This window comes from Gracilinanus agilis, chromosome 4 (assembly GCF_016433145.1).
Source record: "Gracilinanus agilis isolate LMUSP501 chromosome 4, AgileGrace, whole genome shotgun sequence".
NCBI lineage: Eukaryota > Metazoa > Chordata > Mammalia > Didelphimorphia > Didelphidae > Gracilinanus > Gracilinanus agilis.
The window spans coordinates 137,868,077-137,882,886 of NC_058133.1; the positions used below are offsets into that span (position 1 = coordinate 137,868,077).

At 34.6% G+C, this 14,810-nt stretch overlaps 1 protein-coding gene across 1 annotated transcript in view; it reads left to right on the plus strand.

Annotated features, from left to right (window-relative positions):
• The window catches only part of AHCTF1 (AT-hook containing transcription factor 1), a 114,064-nt gene that overhangs the window by 46,050 nt on the left and 53,204 nt on the right, over positions 1 to 14,810 (plus strand). Inside the window, exons 9-16 of the mRNA XM_044674975.1 lie at positions 351 to 483; positions 584 to 765; positions 2,048 to 2,109; positions 5,130 to 5,258; positions 7,666 to 7,756; positions 10,301 to 10,390; positions 12,261 to 12,401; positions 13,974 to 14,078. Of these exons, the coding sequence (XP_044530910.1) occupies positions 351 to 483; positions 584 to 765; positions 2,048 to 2,109; positions 5,130 to 5,258; positions 7,666 to 7,756; positions 10,301 to 10,390; positions 12,261 to 12,401; positions 13,974 to 14,078 (933 nt within the window). The remainder of the gene's footprint in view (positions 1 to 350; positions 484 to 583; positions 766 to 2,047; positions 2,110 to 5,129; positions 5,259 to 7,665; positions 7,757 to 10,300; positions 10,391 to 12,260; positions 12,402 to 13,973; positions 14,079 to 14,810) is intronic.

A 14,810-nucleotide genomic window follows, 5' to 3' on the forward strand; every position in this document is an offset into this window, starting at 1 on the left:
AAAGTGTCATCTAGCCCAATGTCTGCATTTTATAAATAAGGAGATAGCTCCAGTGGGTTGGTGACTTACTCTAAACTTAAATGGGTAGTATTTATTAGAGCTTGAATTTGATGGAGAAACTATTTTATCCTAGTAGCAACAAAGGGCCAGTGAAGCTTTTGGAGCATAAGTGCGACATGATCAGACCTAGGCTTGTATGAAGCTATTATGGGAGCAATGTAGAAAGAGGATTTGAGAGAGGAAAAAATTTGTTGCTTAATACCTTAAGTTAATAAATCTTGATCAATAAGAGTTTTAGCACTACTTTACTTGGTATGTACATGTGGTGTTTCTTTTCTCTCCTCTCCCAGTTCTGTCTCCTGACACCAGTGTTTCAGTCTTTAGCTGGCAGGTGAATACATATGGCCAGGGAAAGCCATCCACATATTTGGGTCTTTTTGATATAAATCGTTGGTATCATGCACAAATGCCAGATTCTTTAAGGTAAGACTGCTTTTGAAGTGATTAAAGTTTTCCTTGATTTTGTTTTCTGATTATGAGACAATAAATTACTACTTTTACCTTCTCCTTTCTTATTTTTAAGGCCAGGAGAATTTCTTCACAATTGTTCTTATTTTGCACTGTGGTCCTTGGATTCAGTAGTGAGTAAGACTTCTCCAAATTGCATTTTGGATATCTCGGTACATGAAAGAAGTTTGAATCGAGGTGTTCCTCCTTCATACCCACCACCTGAGCAGTTTTTTAATCCTAGTACTTACAATTTTGGTATGTATTTTGTTAACAACTATGCCTACTGAGAAAGTCAATACTGAGTTAAATATATAAAGTATGCCTTGGTTTATTATGGTTTATTAAAGAAAAGTTTTCCTGAAAAAATTTCTCTATAAAATAAAACATAAATTTTAATTCTTTTCAATTGAATCATATCTTCCTTTGTCTTTATGAATATTTTCACAGATTTCATTTTTCATACCTCACTGAATCAGACAATTAAGGAACTAACTTAGTATTTAGTTGTGATGTGTACATTTTATTTAAAATTGATGATTGTTACTCTATCATCTTATAATTGTAGGGGGAGATATTTCAGATAATTTAATTCATAGAGAATAATGGATTTAGAACTATAGAAGAGACCTTAGCAGCTGCCTTATTCTCGAAGACACTAAGGGCCCATCAAGGTTGAGTGACTTGTTTTAAGTTCACATGTATAATCTCTCAGATTAGTATGCTCTTTTTTTTTCTTTTTTTCTCAAAATCTTTAACTTCCATTTTGGCATTGATACTGAGTATTGTTTCCAAGGCAGAAGAGCAGTAATGGGCCAGTGATGGTGAACTTAAGGCATGAGTGCCAAAGATGGCACACAGAGTGCTCTCTGTGGGCACTCAGCCACCCTCCCTCCCCACCCCTAGAGTTCACTGCTAGAAAGGCAGAGGGATTTGGATGGAGCTACTCCCTGTCCCTCTGCCCAACATCCCAATGGGAGCACACAGAGGGTAAGGTCGGGGGCTCACAGGAAGCAGAGCTTGAGGAGAGTAAAGAGCTCGGGCTACTCCCCTCCCCTTCTCTACACTCGCTGAGGACATTCCTCATTTCACCCACCCCTCCACCCAGCAGCCCAATGGGAGCACTTTCTCCCTCCCCTGTTTGGGGAAAAGGTGGGGTACCCAGCATGTGCTGGTGGGGGGAAGGGGTATGGGCACAGCACTCAGTCTTGGTAGGGGGAAGGGGCATGGCCCTCAGTTGTGTGGCTGGCTCTCCATCTCTAAAAGGTTTATCATTAGCCCAGGCATTTGGGGTTAAGTAACTTTCCCAGATTCACATAGCTATGAAGTGTCTAAGGCCAGATTTTAACCCAGGATCATCTGTTTCTAGTAGTCTTCAAATCCACTGAGCCACCTAGCTTCTGTGCTGCCCCTCCCCCATATATATTATCAGTTTTTTAATCTTTTGGGGGTAATTTGATAATAAGTTTTCTAAAAAGTTAAATTTTATTATCATTAAATTTCATTAAACCTTTAAATGGATTTTTGTGGTTTTTTTTAGATGCTACTTGCTTGTTAAACTCAGGAATTATTCACCTGACTTGCACTGGCTTTCAGAAGGAGGTAGGTAAATGTTCAGTGCTAAATATGAAGAAATCAGCTTAACATTTCTCACTCAGTTTAGTTATTCTCAGTTACATTGATTGTGCTGATTGTTGTTTTTTTTTTTTTTAATTGTACACATTTATATAGAGATATAAAATTTACAAAGAACAACCCTATGGGGCAGCCTATGTGAATATTATTGTTTGTATGAAAGGGAGGACCAAGAGATTTGTCCACAAGTAATAGAGCTAGTAATCAGAGAATCAGTATTTGTATTTATATCTTCAAATGCAATCTACTCTTAATTATGCCACAGTTATCTCTAAATAGAAACTATACTTGTTATAATCGGGCTTTCAGTGTGAAGATAGTTGCTTAATATACATTTTTATTATATCTTTTATTTTTTACACATCTCCTCTCCTACTCACCAAAGGATGAATGCTTAAAAAAGGCAGTTCAGGAAGCTAATTTGATTATATATGTAATGTTCCACATAATCCCTTAACTTTGCACAGAAAGGACAGGCATTATTTATCTCTTCTTAAAAGGCATGCTTGGTCATTAAATTTGTCCTCCATTAACTATCATTTTGTTTTATTCTTAACATTTCCATGGCTGTAGCCAATATGCATATTTTTCTCAGGTCCTTTTTACTTTGCTGTGCATCAATTTATAAAGGTTTCCCACAATTCACAAAATTCTTCATGTTATCTATCATATTCACTATTATGTGCAGTAATATTCCATTATGGGCCCCTCTGTGGTTCAGTGGATAGAATGCTGGATCTGAAGTTAGGACCACTTATTTTCCTGATTTCAAATCTGTCCTCAAACACAATCTTCCTTTGTAATGCTGGGCAAGGCACTTAACCAGGTTTGACTCAGTTTCCTCATCACTAAAATGAGCTAGAGAAGGAACTGGCAAACCACTCTAGTATATTTGCCAAGAAAATGCCAAATGAGTTTGTGAAGCATGAGAACAAGACTAAATAACTGTACCACAACAACATATTCCAGTACAGTTATGAGAACTACAGTTTGTTTTTCCATTCCCCAGCTGATGGACTTTTGGTCTCCAATTTGTTTGTTACCTTTACTTGCCAAAACAAAAGTGCTGATATGAATATTTCACTGTTGTACATATATTACCAAAAAGTAATTCAGTGGAAGAAATAGCCCAGTTTAAGGAGGAAGAAATCCCTGTTTGACAGTATCTTTTAGACAAATCAGAAAGCATCCTGTCAGAAAATTAGATACAGACCAGAATCTTCCAGCATATGCCACAGTAAACTCAATTGAATATGTGACTTGAATATTTAAGGTCATACCGGCTTCAAAAAAAGAGAGATCTATATTATGATATCTTTCACTGCAATGGCTAGAGGTGGGGATTTTTTTTTAACTCATACTTTCTATCCTAATATCAATTCTTAAAAGAGTAGTAGGAGTTCATGACTTGCCCAGGGTCACAAAGCTAGCAAGTGTCTGAGTTGAGAGCTGAACTCTCAGGTCTTTGTAATGTTTTGTCCTTTGTGCTACCTCACTGCCCCTATGAGAGGAAGATTCTTAACCAAACAGATTTAGGACATTTAGAAGCTGAAAGGCAGCTCAAAAGGCATCTAGTTAAGAGATAGAAAATAGAGGTGATCATAAAAGATACTTTTACAAAAATTAAGCTTATTTATTTATTTATTTATTTGGGGGTTTTCCCATGGTTACATGATTTATGTTCTTTTCCTCCCTCCCCACTCCCAGAGCCAACGAGCAATTCCACTGGGTTTTATGTGTATCATTAAGACCCATTTCCATATTAATATTTGCACTTCAGTGATCATTTAGAGCAGGGGTCGGCAACGTATGGCTCTTTCTGCAGGAGCCATAAAGTCAATTTTTTTTCAGGTGCTGTTACAGGAGTGCTCACTGCGAGCACTGTACGGCTCTCAATCCACTGAGCTACCCAGCTGCCCCCAATGGATTATTTGTGGCGTTTATGGCTCTCATGGCCAAAAAGGTTGCAGACCCCTGATTTAGAGTCTACATCCCCAGGCATATCCCCATCAAACCATGTGATCAAGCAGTTGTTTTTCTTCTTTGTTTCTGCTCCCACAGTTCTTTCTCTGGATGTGGATAGTGTTCTTTCTCGTAAGTCCCTCAGAATTGTCCTGGGTCGTTGCATTGTTGCTAGTAGAGAAGTCTATTACATTAGATTGTACCACAGTGTATCCGTCTCTGTGTACATCCACATCCAAAGAAAGATAATTCTTAATTAAATGAAATTGAAATTCTCAGTAATAAAATCTTAGCAACTAGGATAAGAGAATTTGCTGTTTAGTGGGAAGGGAGAATCTTCAGATGTTTTTGATAAGGGATTGATATAGAAGATATATAAGTAACTAATGTAAATGTTTGAGACCAAGATCCATTCCTCAATGGTTAAGTGGTCTAATGAATGTAAACAAATACCTTTCAAGAAGAGAATTGAAAATTGCTTATTTTTAATCATATAACTGGCTAAAACCTATAGAGAATATAGGCATCCCCATTGCTCATTGTTTGTGACGGAAAATTCAGAAACTTTTGTATCCTCAAAGAAAGCTCTTCTCTTAACAAGTTATCTCCAAAAGGTATGCAAAAATCACACAAGATTCTTAACAGGCTGCAATATATTACAAATAAATATTTATCCAGGAGGAGTACTGCAAGGCATATCTGCAGAAAGTATGGTTAGAAAAAAAATAGATTGGTCATACACTATTAATGAAATGTCATGGGAACATGAAATTAATAGACTCACTGAGGTAATTAACGAATGCCTTAACTGAGAAAGACAATGGATTCTCATCTGCATCATTGAATTCTCTTATTAGTGAGCACAGTTGGAGAATTACATTCAAAATGATAAGCAAAATAATTTAACTCATTTGAGTAATTATTATAGTGGTTAATTTGACATCGTTTGGATTACTTAAAATGATTGTTAACCAGTTATTTAAAGTGAATAATTACTAAGAACTTATTAAAAATCACTATTTCAGACCTTGACCTTTTTAAAGAAATCAGGACCTTCTTTGAATGAAGCCATTCCTGATAATTATAATAGATGTCTTGTGGCTGGCCTCCTTTCTCCAAGACTTATTGATGTACAACCTTCTAGCTTAAGTCAGGTGAGGCTATTAAAATGTCATATTTATTCTTTAATCTTTTTGTTTTTCTTTTTTGCATCTAACAGTAGCTTCTTTTTCATGCAGTAAAAGGTGTGACTTGCTATTTCCCAAAACATTTTTGGAAAAGTACTTTCTGGTTTGAATTATCTAATGTATTTATAATTTAGTAGATAGAATATAAATAAAATTTTAAATTGTTATAGGTTCAACATAAAATATTTAAATATTCTTTTTGCAGTGAGTATGACATTTCTTAATGGGAAGTCAATTTGATAAGCAGCAGAATGTGGGAAAATGTCCAATTTATAATTTAATGCTTTTAGGAAAGAAGCTGGTAGTCTAGTGGTGAAGTCTAAATCAGGAAGACCTGGTTTCAAGTCCCAGTTCTAACCTAGAGTTTGTGACTGGCAAGTTGTTATCAATCTCAGTGGCATAGAAAACTGAAAGAAGCAAAACAGTGCCAATTTGCACCAGTAGAAAGAATTTTCTCATTGGGATCTATCTATATCTATTCCGTCAAAGATCCAACATGTCTCCCCCACCTTAAAATCAGTTAAGTCAGGAATTTGCTGGGCAATGAAATAATTCCTGCTCTCCAGGAGTATTGCCTGCTTTTTTTGGTGTTCTATTCCCAGTGCTACCCAGTTGCTCCCATCCTCTGACTTTTTCAGATGGGTCCTCTACTGCTTCTGGATAGAAAATTTTTGCTTTGCTTGAGGGACCCTTTCCCTAGGATATCAAATTTTCAATTTTATTTGTATTTTAATTGCCTTATCAAATTCCTCCATCAAAGATAGGTAGTGCAAAGATTTGCACTCCCCTCCCCCACAACAGGTTTTCTTATCTTAGTTGTAAAGATTTTGTTTGTGCAAAAGAAGTATTAATAATATTAAGTATTAGATTTTTGTGGAGATCTCTTTATCATCTCTGATAAGGACAGTTTAGTTGATAAGGAAATAAGGACAGGACAAGGGAAATGTCTTTTACTTAATGCTTCTAGCTCTGGCTCCAGGAGCATGGAGTTTATTATATATATTTCAAGACTCATTTCACACAAAAGAACCCCCCCTGAAACTTTGCAGATGCTCAGAAGTTACAAATTATGTCACATCAAAACACAAAACATTGGCTTCAGAATAGACCAAGGCCAAGGCTGAATTTTGACTAGGTTCTTATTAGAAAGCCAAGTTGGGGAGTATCTTGGCCTTAGCTATAACAGGCAGCAGCATTCCTTGCTGTGTTAACAGTGTTAACCCTTTAAATTCAGGTTTGATAGGAACTTAAAGCTTTTCAGTAATACTTTTCAAGAAGAAATCACAAGGATCACAAAAAGGGTTCAAAAGAGGAGTCTCAGATTTTTATCTATTCTCTTATTGGCTTCCCACAGATTTTCTTCTGTTTTAAAGGAAATCTTAAATTGTCTAGGACAGTGATGGGCAAACTGCGGCTTGTGGGTCAGATGTAACCCCCTGAAATGTTCTATCTGGCTCACAGATGAGCATTTCCTTTCCTTTGGTCCCCTCTTTAAAAAGTTTGCCCATCACTGGTCTAGGAGACTCACCTTTATTCTTTCTTGCTACTATAGTATTTTTAGTTCATGTCATTCTTCACATATGGATTTAGGTTTAAAGGGTATTCTAATGCTCAATTCTGAGATCCCATTTGTGTTCATTTGGACTTTTAGAAAAGACATCCCATGTAAAAATAATAACAAAAGAGATAGAGTTAAAGCCAGGTTAATTAATATTATGTTTTGAAAATTTTGTGACAGACATAAAATTGGTGCCAGATGCACAACTCTCGGCTATTTAATTCCTAGTCATAAGTTACTATATACTCAATACTCTAATAGTGACCGTTATGTCCATTCTGTGGAATAGATGATTTCTGAAGTTCCTTTGTATCTTCTATTTACTTTTTTTTTCTTTTTTTAAACCTTACCTTCCACCTTAGAATCAATACTATATATTAGTTCCAAAGCAGAAGAGTGGTAAGGGCTAGGCAATAGACTTGCCCAGGGTCACACAGCTAGGCCTGAAACAAGGACTCCCTGTCTTTAGGCCTGGCTCTCAATCCAGTGTGCTACCCAGCTCTCTCCTCTTCCACTTACTTTTAAAAAGTGCTAGGGGCAAGACTTGGAAAGAAAATAAGTTTGGTCCCCTAATTTATTCTGGGCCTTAAAGAATGAATTTAGGGCAAGAAGAAATCTAGAAATCTGTAAATCCAACTGGAAATTGGGCCTTCCTTATCTGTTGTCATTGTCTGGTGAAGATTTTTTGATGGATTTCATACCATTGATAAGCAAATTACCCTAAATTGTTGCATTAAAAACTGGGCATTTTAACCTTTCTCATTAATTTCAACATCCTGTTCTATTCTTTTTTTTTTTTTTTTAACATTATTTTAGGAAGAACAGTTAGAAGCTATATTGTCAGCAGCTGTTCAGACAAGTTCCTTAGGACTCCTAACTGGATGCATTAAAAGATGGACAACAGAAGGTAAAGCTTTTTACTCCAGGAAATTAATGTTCTTTTTGTATTATATTTTTTGCCTTGTAGTTTTTTATTTTAAATTTATTTGTGTAATTAGTTTAGAATATTTTTCCATGGTTACATGATTCATGTTTTTTTCCTCTCCACTCCCAACGAGCAGTTCCACTGGGTTTTACATGTATCATTGTTCAAAACCTATTTCTGTATTATTACTATCTGTAATAGAGCAATCATTTAAAGTCAACATCCCCAATCATATCCCCATCGAACCATGTGATCAATCATATCTTTTTCTTTTGTGTTTCTGCTCCCACAGTTCTTTTCTCTGGATGTGGATAAGCATTCTTTCTCATAAGTCCCTCAGAATTGTCCTGGATCATTGCATTGCTGCTAGTAGAGAAGTCCATTATGTTCTATTGTGCCACAGTGTATTGTAGTCTTGCTCTGTGTACAGTGTTCTCCTGGTTTTGCTCCTTTCACTCTGCATCAATTCCTGGAGGTTGTTCCAGGTCACATGGAATTCCTTCAGTTCGTTATTCCTTTCAGCACAATGATATTCCATCACCATCAGATACCATAATTTGTTCAGCCATTCCCCAATTGAGGGACACCCCCTCATTTTCTAATTTTTTTTCTACCACAAAGAGCGTGGCTGTAAATATTTTTGTACAAGTCTTTTCTTATTATTCCTTTGGGGTACAAACCCAGGAGTGGTATGACTGGATCAAAGGGTAGGCAGTCTTTTAGTGTCCTTTGGGCATAGTTCCAAATTGCCTTCCAGAGTGGTTGGTTCAATTCACAACTCTACCAGCAATGCAGTAGTGTCCCAATTTTGCCACATCCCCTCCAGCATTTATTACTTTCCTTTGCCATCAAATTGGCCAATCTACTAAGTGTGCAATGGTATGTCAGAGTTGTTTTGGTTTGCATTTCTCTAATTATGAGAGATTTAGAACACTTTTCATGTGCTTATTGATAGTTCTGATTTCTTTATTTGAAAAATCCCTATTCATGTCTCTTGCCCTTTATCAATTGGGGAATGACTTGATTTTTTTTGAACAATTGATTTAGCTCCTTATAGATTTGAATAATTAGACCTTTGTCAGAGGTTTTTGTTATAAAGATTTTTTTCCTAATGTGTTGGTTCCCTTCTAATTTTGGTTGCATTGGTTTTGTTTGTACAAAATCTTTTAAATTTAGTGTAATCAAAGTTGCTCATTTTACATTTTGTAATATTCTCTCTCCCGTTTGGTCTTAAATTCTTTCCTTTCCCATAGATCTGACAGGTAGACTATTCTATATGTTCACCTAATTTACTTATAGTTTCCTTCTTTATATTTAAGTCATTTACCCATTTTGAATTTATCTTGGTATAGGGTGTGAGATATGGATCTAAACCTAATCTCTCCCATACTGTTTTTCAATTTTCGAAGCAGTTTTTGTCAAATAGTGGGTTTTTGTCTCAAAAGCTGAGGTTTGGGGGTTTATCGTACATTATCTTGTTGAGGTCATTTACCCCAAGTCTATTCCATTGATTTCCCTTCTGTCTCTTAGCCAGTACCATATTGTTTTGATGACCACTGCTTTATAGTACAGTTTAAAGAATATGGTACTGCTAGGCCCCCATTCTTCACATTTTTTTTTCATTAATTCCCTTGATATTCTTGATCTTTTGTTCTTCCAAATGAACTTTGTTATAATTTTTTCTAATTCAATAAAAAAAGTTTCTTGGTAGTTTGAATAGGTATGGCACTGAGTAAATTAAATTAGGTAGGATTGTCATTTTTATTTTATTATCTCATCCTGCCCACGAGCAATTAAATGTTTTTCTAATTATTTAGATTTAGTTTTAATTGTGTGGAAAGTGTTTTGTAGTTGTGTTCATATCATTCCTGTATTTGTCTTGGCAAATAGATTCCTAAATATTTTATATTGTCTAGGGTGATTTTAAATGGAATTTCTCTTTCTAACTCTTGCTGCTGAGATGTGTTGGAAATATATAGAAATGCTGATGGTTTTATGTGGGTTTATTTTATATCCTGCAACTTTGCTAAAGTTGTTGATTATTTCCACTAGCTTTTTAGTTAACTCTCTAGGATTCTTTAAGTAGACCATCATATCATCTGCAGAGTTCAAGCCTCCTCATTGCCTACTTTAATCACTTCAAATTCGTTTTTCTTCTATAATTGCTACTGTTAGCATTTCTAGTATAATGTTAAATAATAGAGGTTATAATGGGTGTCCTTACTTCTCTCCTGATCTTATTGGGGAGGCTTCTAACTTATCCTCATTTCAGATGATGCTTGATCTGATGGTTTTTAATATATACTGTTTATTATTTTTAAGAAAGGCCCATCTATTTCTATTACTTTCTAGTGTTTTCAATAGGAACAAGTGTTGTATTTTTTGTCAAAGGATTTTTCTGCTTTTATTGAGATAATCATGTGATTTCTTTTGGTTTGGTTGTTGTTATGGTCAGTTATGTGGTTGGATTTGTATTTTATAAGAAATATATTAATAGTTCCCTCCCCCCTTTTTTTTTTAAATAAGAACAACCAAGTTCTGCTGCTAATTTGCGCTTCGTTCTTGAGTGGACATGGAATAAAGTGGTTTTTACAAAAGAAGAATTTGATCGGATATGTAAGTATTCTCAAGCCTGGAATTGGTGTAGAATTTTAGATTCTGGTTTACAAATTCATGTGGGACATTTAGCTTTTAAATGAAAGTTTTAATAACATTTGATTTTGCAGAGTCTATTTTTATTATTGCCTTTATATAATCCCTGTTTGTTGCAGAGTATGTAGAGGGTAGTAAGGTAGGGGTTCTAGGAGGGACCAAAGAGGTCACCTAATTTATGTCCCTTAGGAAATGTTTAAAATACTAAAGAAGCTATTTTAATCACCTTTGACCTTATAAAAATATAGTAAAAAGTTTAAAGAGTCCCCTTATTTTGTTAAAACTTGGTTAAACTAATTCCATTATCCATAGTTCCTAAAAATAATTTCCAAGAATGCATTTTATTAACTATGACTTACATTGAAATTGTTTAGCTTATATTTATTTCCAAAGGAATAACTGGCATTCTCTACAGAATTATGTTCATATTACTTTGTCTCTATAACTTAGAGTAGGAAAGTAAAATACTGTAGTGAAAAGGACTTGAACCCAGAAGAGTTTCTTGGTTAGAATCTGGGTACTGTTATTTGCTGGCCATGTAACTGTGGGCAAGTCACTTAATCCAGATTTCTTTACATATTTCTCATTTAAAATGAAGATGATATTCATATTCTCCTTTCCATAGTTTTTTGGGTGCTTTTTGTTTTGACGAGGGATGGGTATACTGAGTAATAATTTTCAAATTATCTGAACACTTGTACATTAACAATTAAGCGAATGTTCCATGTGTTTTTATTTTTATTTAATTCACCCATGATCTTAGAATGGTATTGAGTGGATATTAATAAGTAAGACTAGATTATTCTATAATAATACCAATAAAATTTAATAAATTGAAAAGCATTTATTTTTAAAAATCTACATTTGTTACCCAAAAAAAATCACTTTTTTAGAATGCCTTTAGTTTTTGCCTACTTATGAATTCCCAAACCCAAAAGTCTTCTCTAGTAGGGAAGTTCTCTGGATTCTTCTTCCCTCTCTGATACACTCACATGAACAAGTACTCAGTATAAACTAAATAGAGTCTAGGTCAACATTGGCAAAGGTTTTCAAGCTGTCTGTGAGCCCCTCTCATTACCCCCAAAGAGCAGAGAGAGGAAGTGCTCACTTTGGGGGGCTGGACAGAGGGGGAATGGAGCAGTTCCCTGAGTGCTAGCTCTGTACACATGCCAATACTTTGCCAACACTGGTCTAGGTCATTGTAACCATTTATGTTTACAACTTGGATAATGCTTAGGACTTCTCAGATTGGAATAGGAAAGAGCTACGTGCCCAGAGAAGTAGTTTAATACCTGGATGTAGAATCAGTTTGTGATTTCCAAGTTAACATCCATTAGCTGTCCATTCTGTTCTTTCCCATCCTTCCATAAACAAATTTGGCAATACTGTATTGAGAATATTGTCCTGTTACAGAAATATTGATGGCTTCAGAAAAAAGAATTAAAGTAGCGATGTCATTAAAACTAGACAGAATAGCTATTTTTTTATAGCAGCAGAGTGGTGGATTTAGATTGCCTGACTTGGAGTCAGAAAAACCTGCATCTCAGATACTCCTTAAAGGCTGTGTGACTTAGACAAATCACCTAAACTCTGGAGCCTGAGTTTCCTCATTGGTAAAATAAAAAGGTGAACTGAATGACCCCAGCTCTTAAATCCATGGTCCTTTTATCTAGTAGTGCTAGATTTTAAAAGTCACATATTTTACAATTGTGATTTTTTTCATTCATCATCAAAATTGATTCTAAATCGCCTTTGTGATATTTAAATTTGCAAACTTAACTAATTCATACTAAGGCCAGTTTTGTTATTTTTACCCTCAATTTTACTTCAATAGGTGCTACATTATTTGATGGTTCTTGTCACTTCATTGATCCACAAACTATCCAGTCTCTTCAGCACTGTCAGTTGCTTTTTAGCAACCTTAGCACAGTCTTAAACTGCTTTTTATCAGAGGCTCAAGAGCTCACCGAGAGAGGTTTGTTCATTTTTTCTTCTGAAAAGTTGTTTAACTGTAATATCTTGAATTGCAAAAGATCTTATTTTCTTTCTTAATAGGACTGCAGCATATTTATAAGGGAAGATGAAGATAAACCTCTAGCATGTAATTTTTTTTCTAAGCTTTTTTTTTGCTTACTACAATACTATTCTTGGCTATGGTAAATTATACTACATTTCAGCATAATTGATTCTACACATTTGATTTTAAGCACATTGCACACAAACATGTCCCTTTGATTAACAATGGTTTAAATGAATATTTGAAAGTAAGTGTCTTTAGATATCCTCAGTTAAGGGCAACTTGTAAGAGTTTTTATTACTCTTGACATATTAGAATATGACTGAATTGTTAAAAAAGGGGAAAGACTCCTAACTTAATAAGTTTAGTTCGGATACAGTAAAAGCTTGTATCTTTAAAACTGCTTTCATTTTATTAATATGTAGATGTGATTAAAAGTTAACCTAATTTAAAATACATAATAAAATAGCTATAAATAACAAGGCTACAAACAGTCTGACTTTTTAATAGCTAGTATGTTAAAAAAAATCAAGACAAATGCCTCATCATAGCTTGGAATTGATTTTTGCATTCTCAAAAGGCTATTCCAGGAAATAATATTATTGCCTCTAGGAGGTCCTAACAAGCTGGAAACCTTCAGGTGTCATGATTTCTATTTAAAAAGTGGTCTACTTAAATTTGGAGTAACTTACTCACCAGTTGATTGTAGGGGTAATAAATTTTTCTGCCACAGTACTTTTCAAAGACTACCTTGTAAGATGGATTACAGTCTATGACAGTGAAGGGAATCAAATTCCCACATAACCCAAATGTCTAGATGTTCCTCTTTCCCTTTCTCACCCCTTTTTTACCTAATATATTTTTATTGGTGCCCTTCATTTCTCCCAGTATCACTCCTTTCTTCCCCTCCCCAAGTCATCTTTTCTAATAACAAATACACTTAAAGAAAAATAAAGAAGAGGAAGAAAAGTTGTTTGGCAAAAATGAACAACCCCTAGAAAAAAGTAGAAAAAGAATATTTGTAGTTCCTCTCAGGTTGAACTTAGTTGCTCTGAAAAAGCAATGAAATGATGTCTTTTCTCATCTCTTTATTTGTACTTGTTTCTTATATTTCTGCAATATTTGCTTTTGATTTTGGGGGGAGTGTCATTTTCCCATTTACACTGCTAGCTATAGTTGGGGTATTTTTTTTTCTTGATTGCTTAGTTTACTTCACATGTAAGAAGCCTTTCCATGTTTCTATGTGTACATTGTGTTTATCTTTTTTCACAGCATGATCATCTGTGTACTAGATTATTATATGATGTTTTATTATTAAAGTATTTGTCTATGACTGGCTTCACTGATTTAGGAATTTTGTCATTTTTTACATATTTTATCCTTATCACATTCCTAGTAAAATATATGCTGCCAAAGTTGTTTTTTTCCAAAAGCATCTAATCAGTTGAATATTGTGTATTTGAGAATTTTAGCATGACCAATTATATTAACCACTAAATAAGTATTTTTTGAATGAACCTATCTTTACAGGTCTGGTGGATTTAACCAATAAGCAGATGGTTACTAACCTTATCTCTCAATATGCACAAGTGGTTCTTTGGTTTTCTCGTTCTGGTCTCTTACCAGAAGGTTTAGGTAAGATTTTTTTTTTTATAGTTACTCAGTTATTGTCAATAAATTTATGAATGCTTTAGGTAATTCATGCAGCATCTAATATAGTAACTTAAACTATTTGTTTAAATAATATGTTCTTACAGAGAGAAAAGTGGATTTGAAAAATGATACCGAGTGAATTGTATTTAGGAATAATACAGGATAGTGGAAAATGCCTTAGATTGGAGTTCAGTTCAAATCTTGGCTCCGATAATTGCTTGGTGTGTGATTCCTAGACAAGTCACTTAACATCTTTGAATGTGTTTCCTTAATTGTTAAACAATCATAAAAATACATGCACTACTCCCTCAAGGTTGGTATGGGGAAAACCTCTTTTTTAAAGGTTCAAGTACCAATAGCATCATAATAAGTCAGGGAAAACAACGTAGGCTCTTTTATAAGATTTTAACCTGTTTATCCCTGCATTAAGAATTCCTATTTACAGTCATTAGTATTGGCAAGTCTGTAAATTTCCTTTCTGCCACATACTAGCCAGGTGATCTTGGGTGAATCACTGAATCTTTCTTGGACTCAGTGTTTTTCATCTACAAAATGAGGGTTTGGATTTAGGTGATGAAATCTATACAGCTATGATTGAATGCTTTTATGGTTTATTATTCAAAGTTGTTGACTTTTTTACTTAAAAGTAAAATGAAAATGTCTTCTGCAAGACATGCACTTAATGTAGAGCTACTATTAGCATTTTCTTTAATA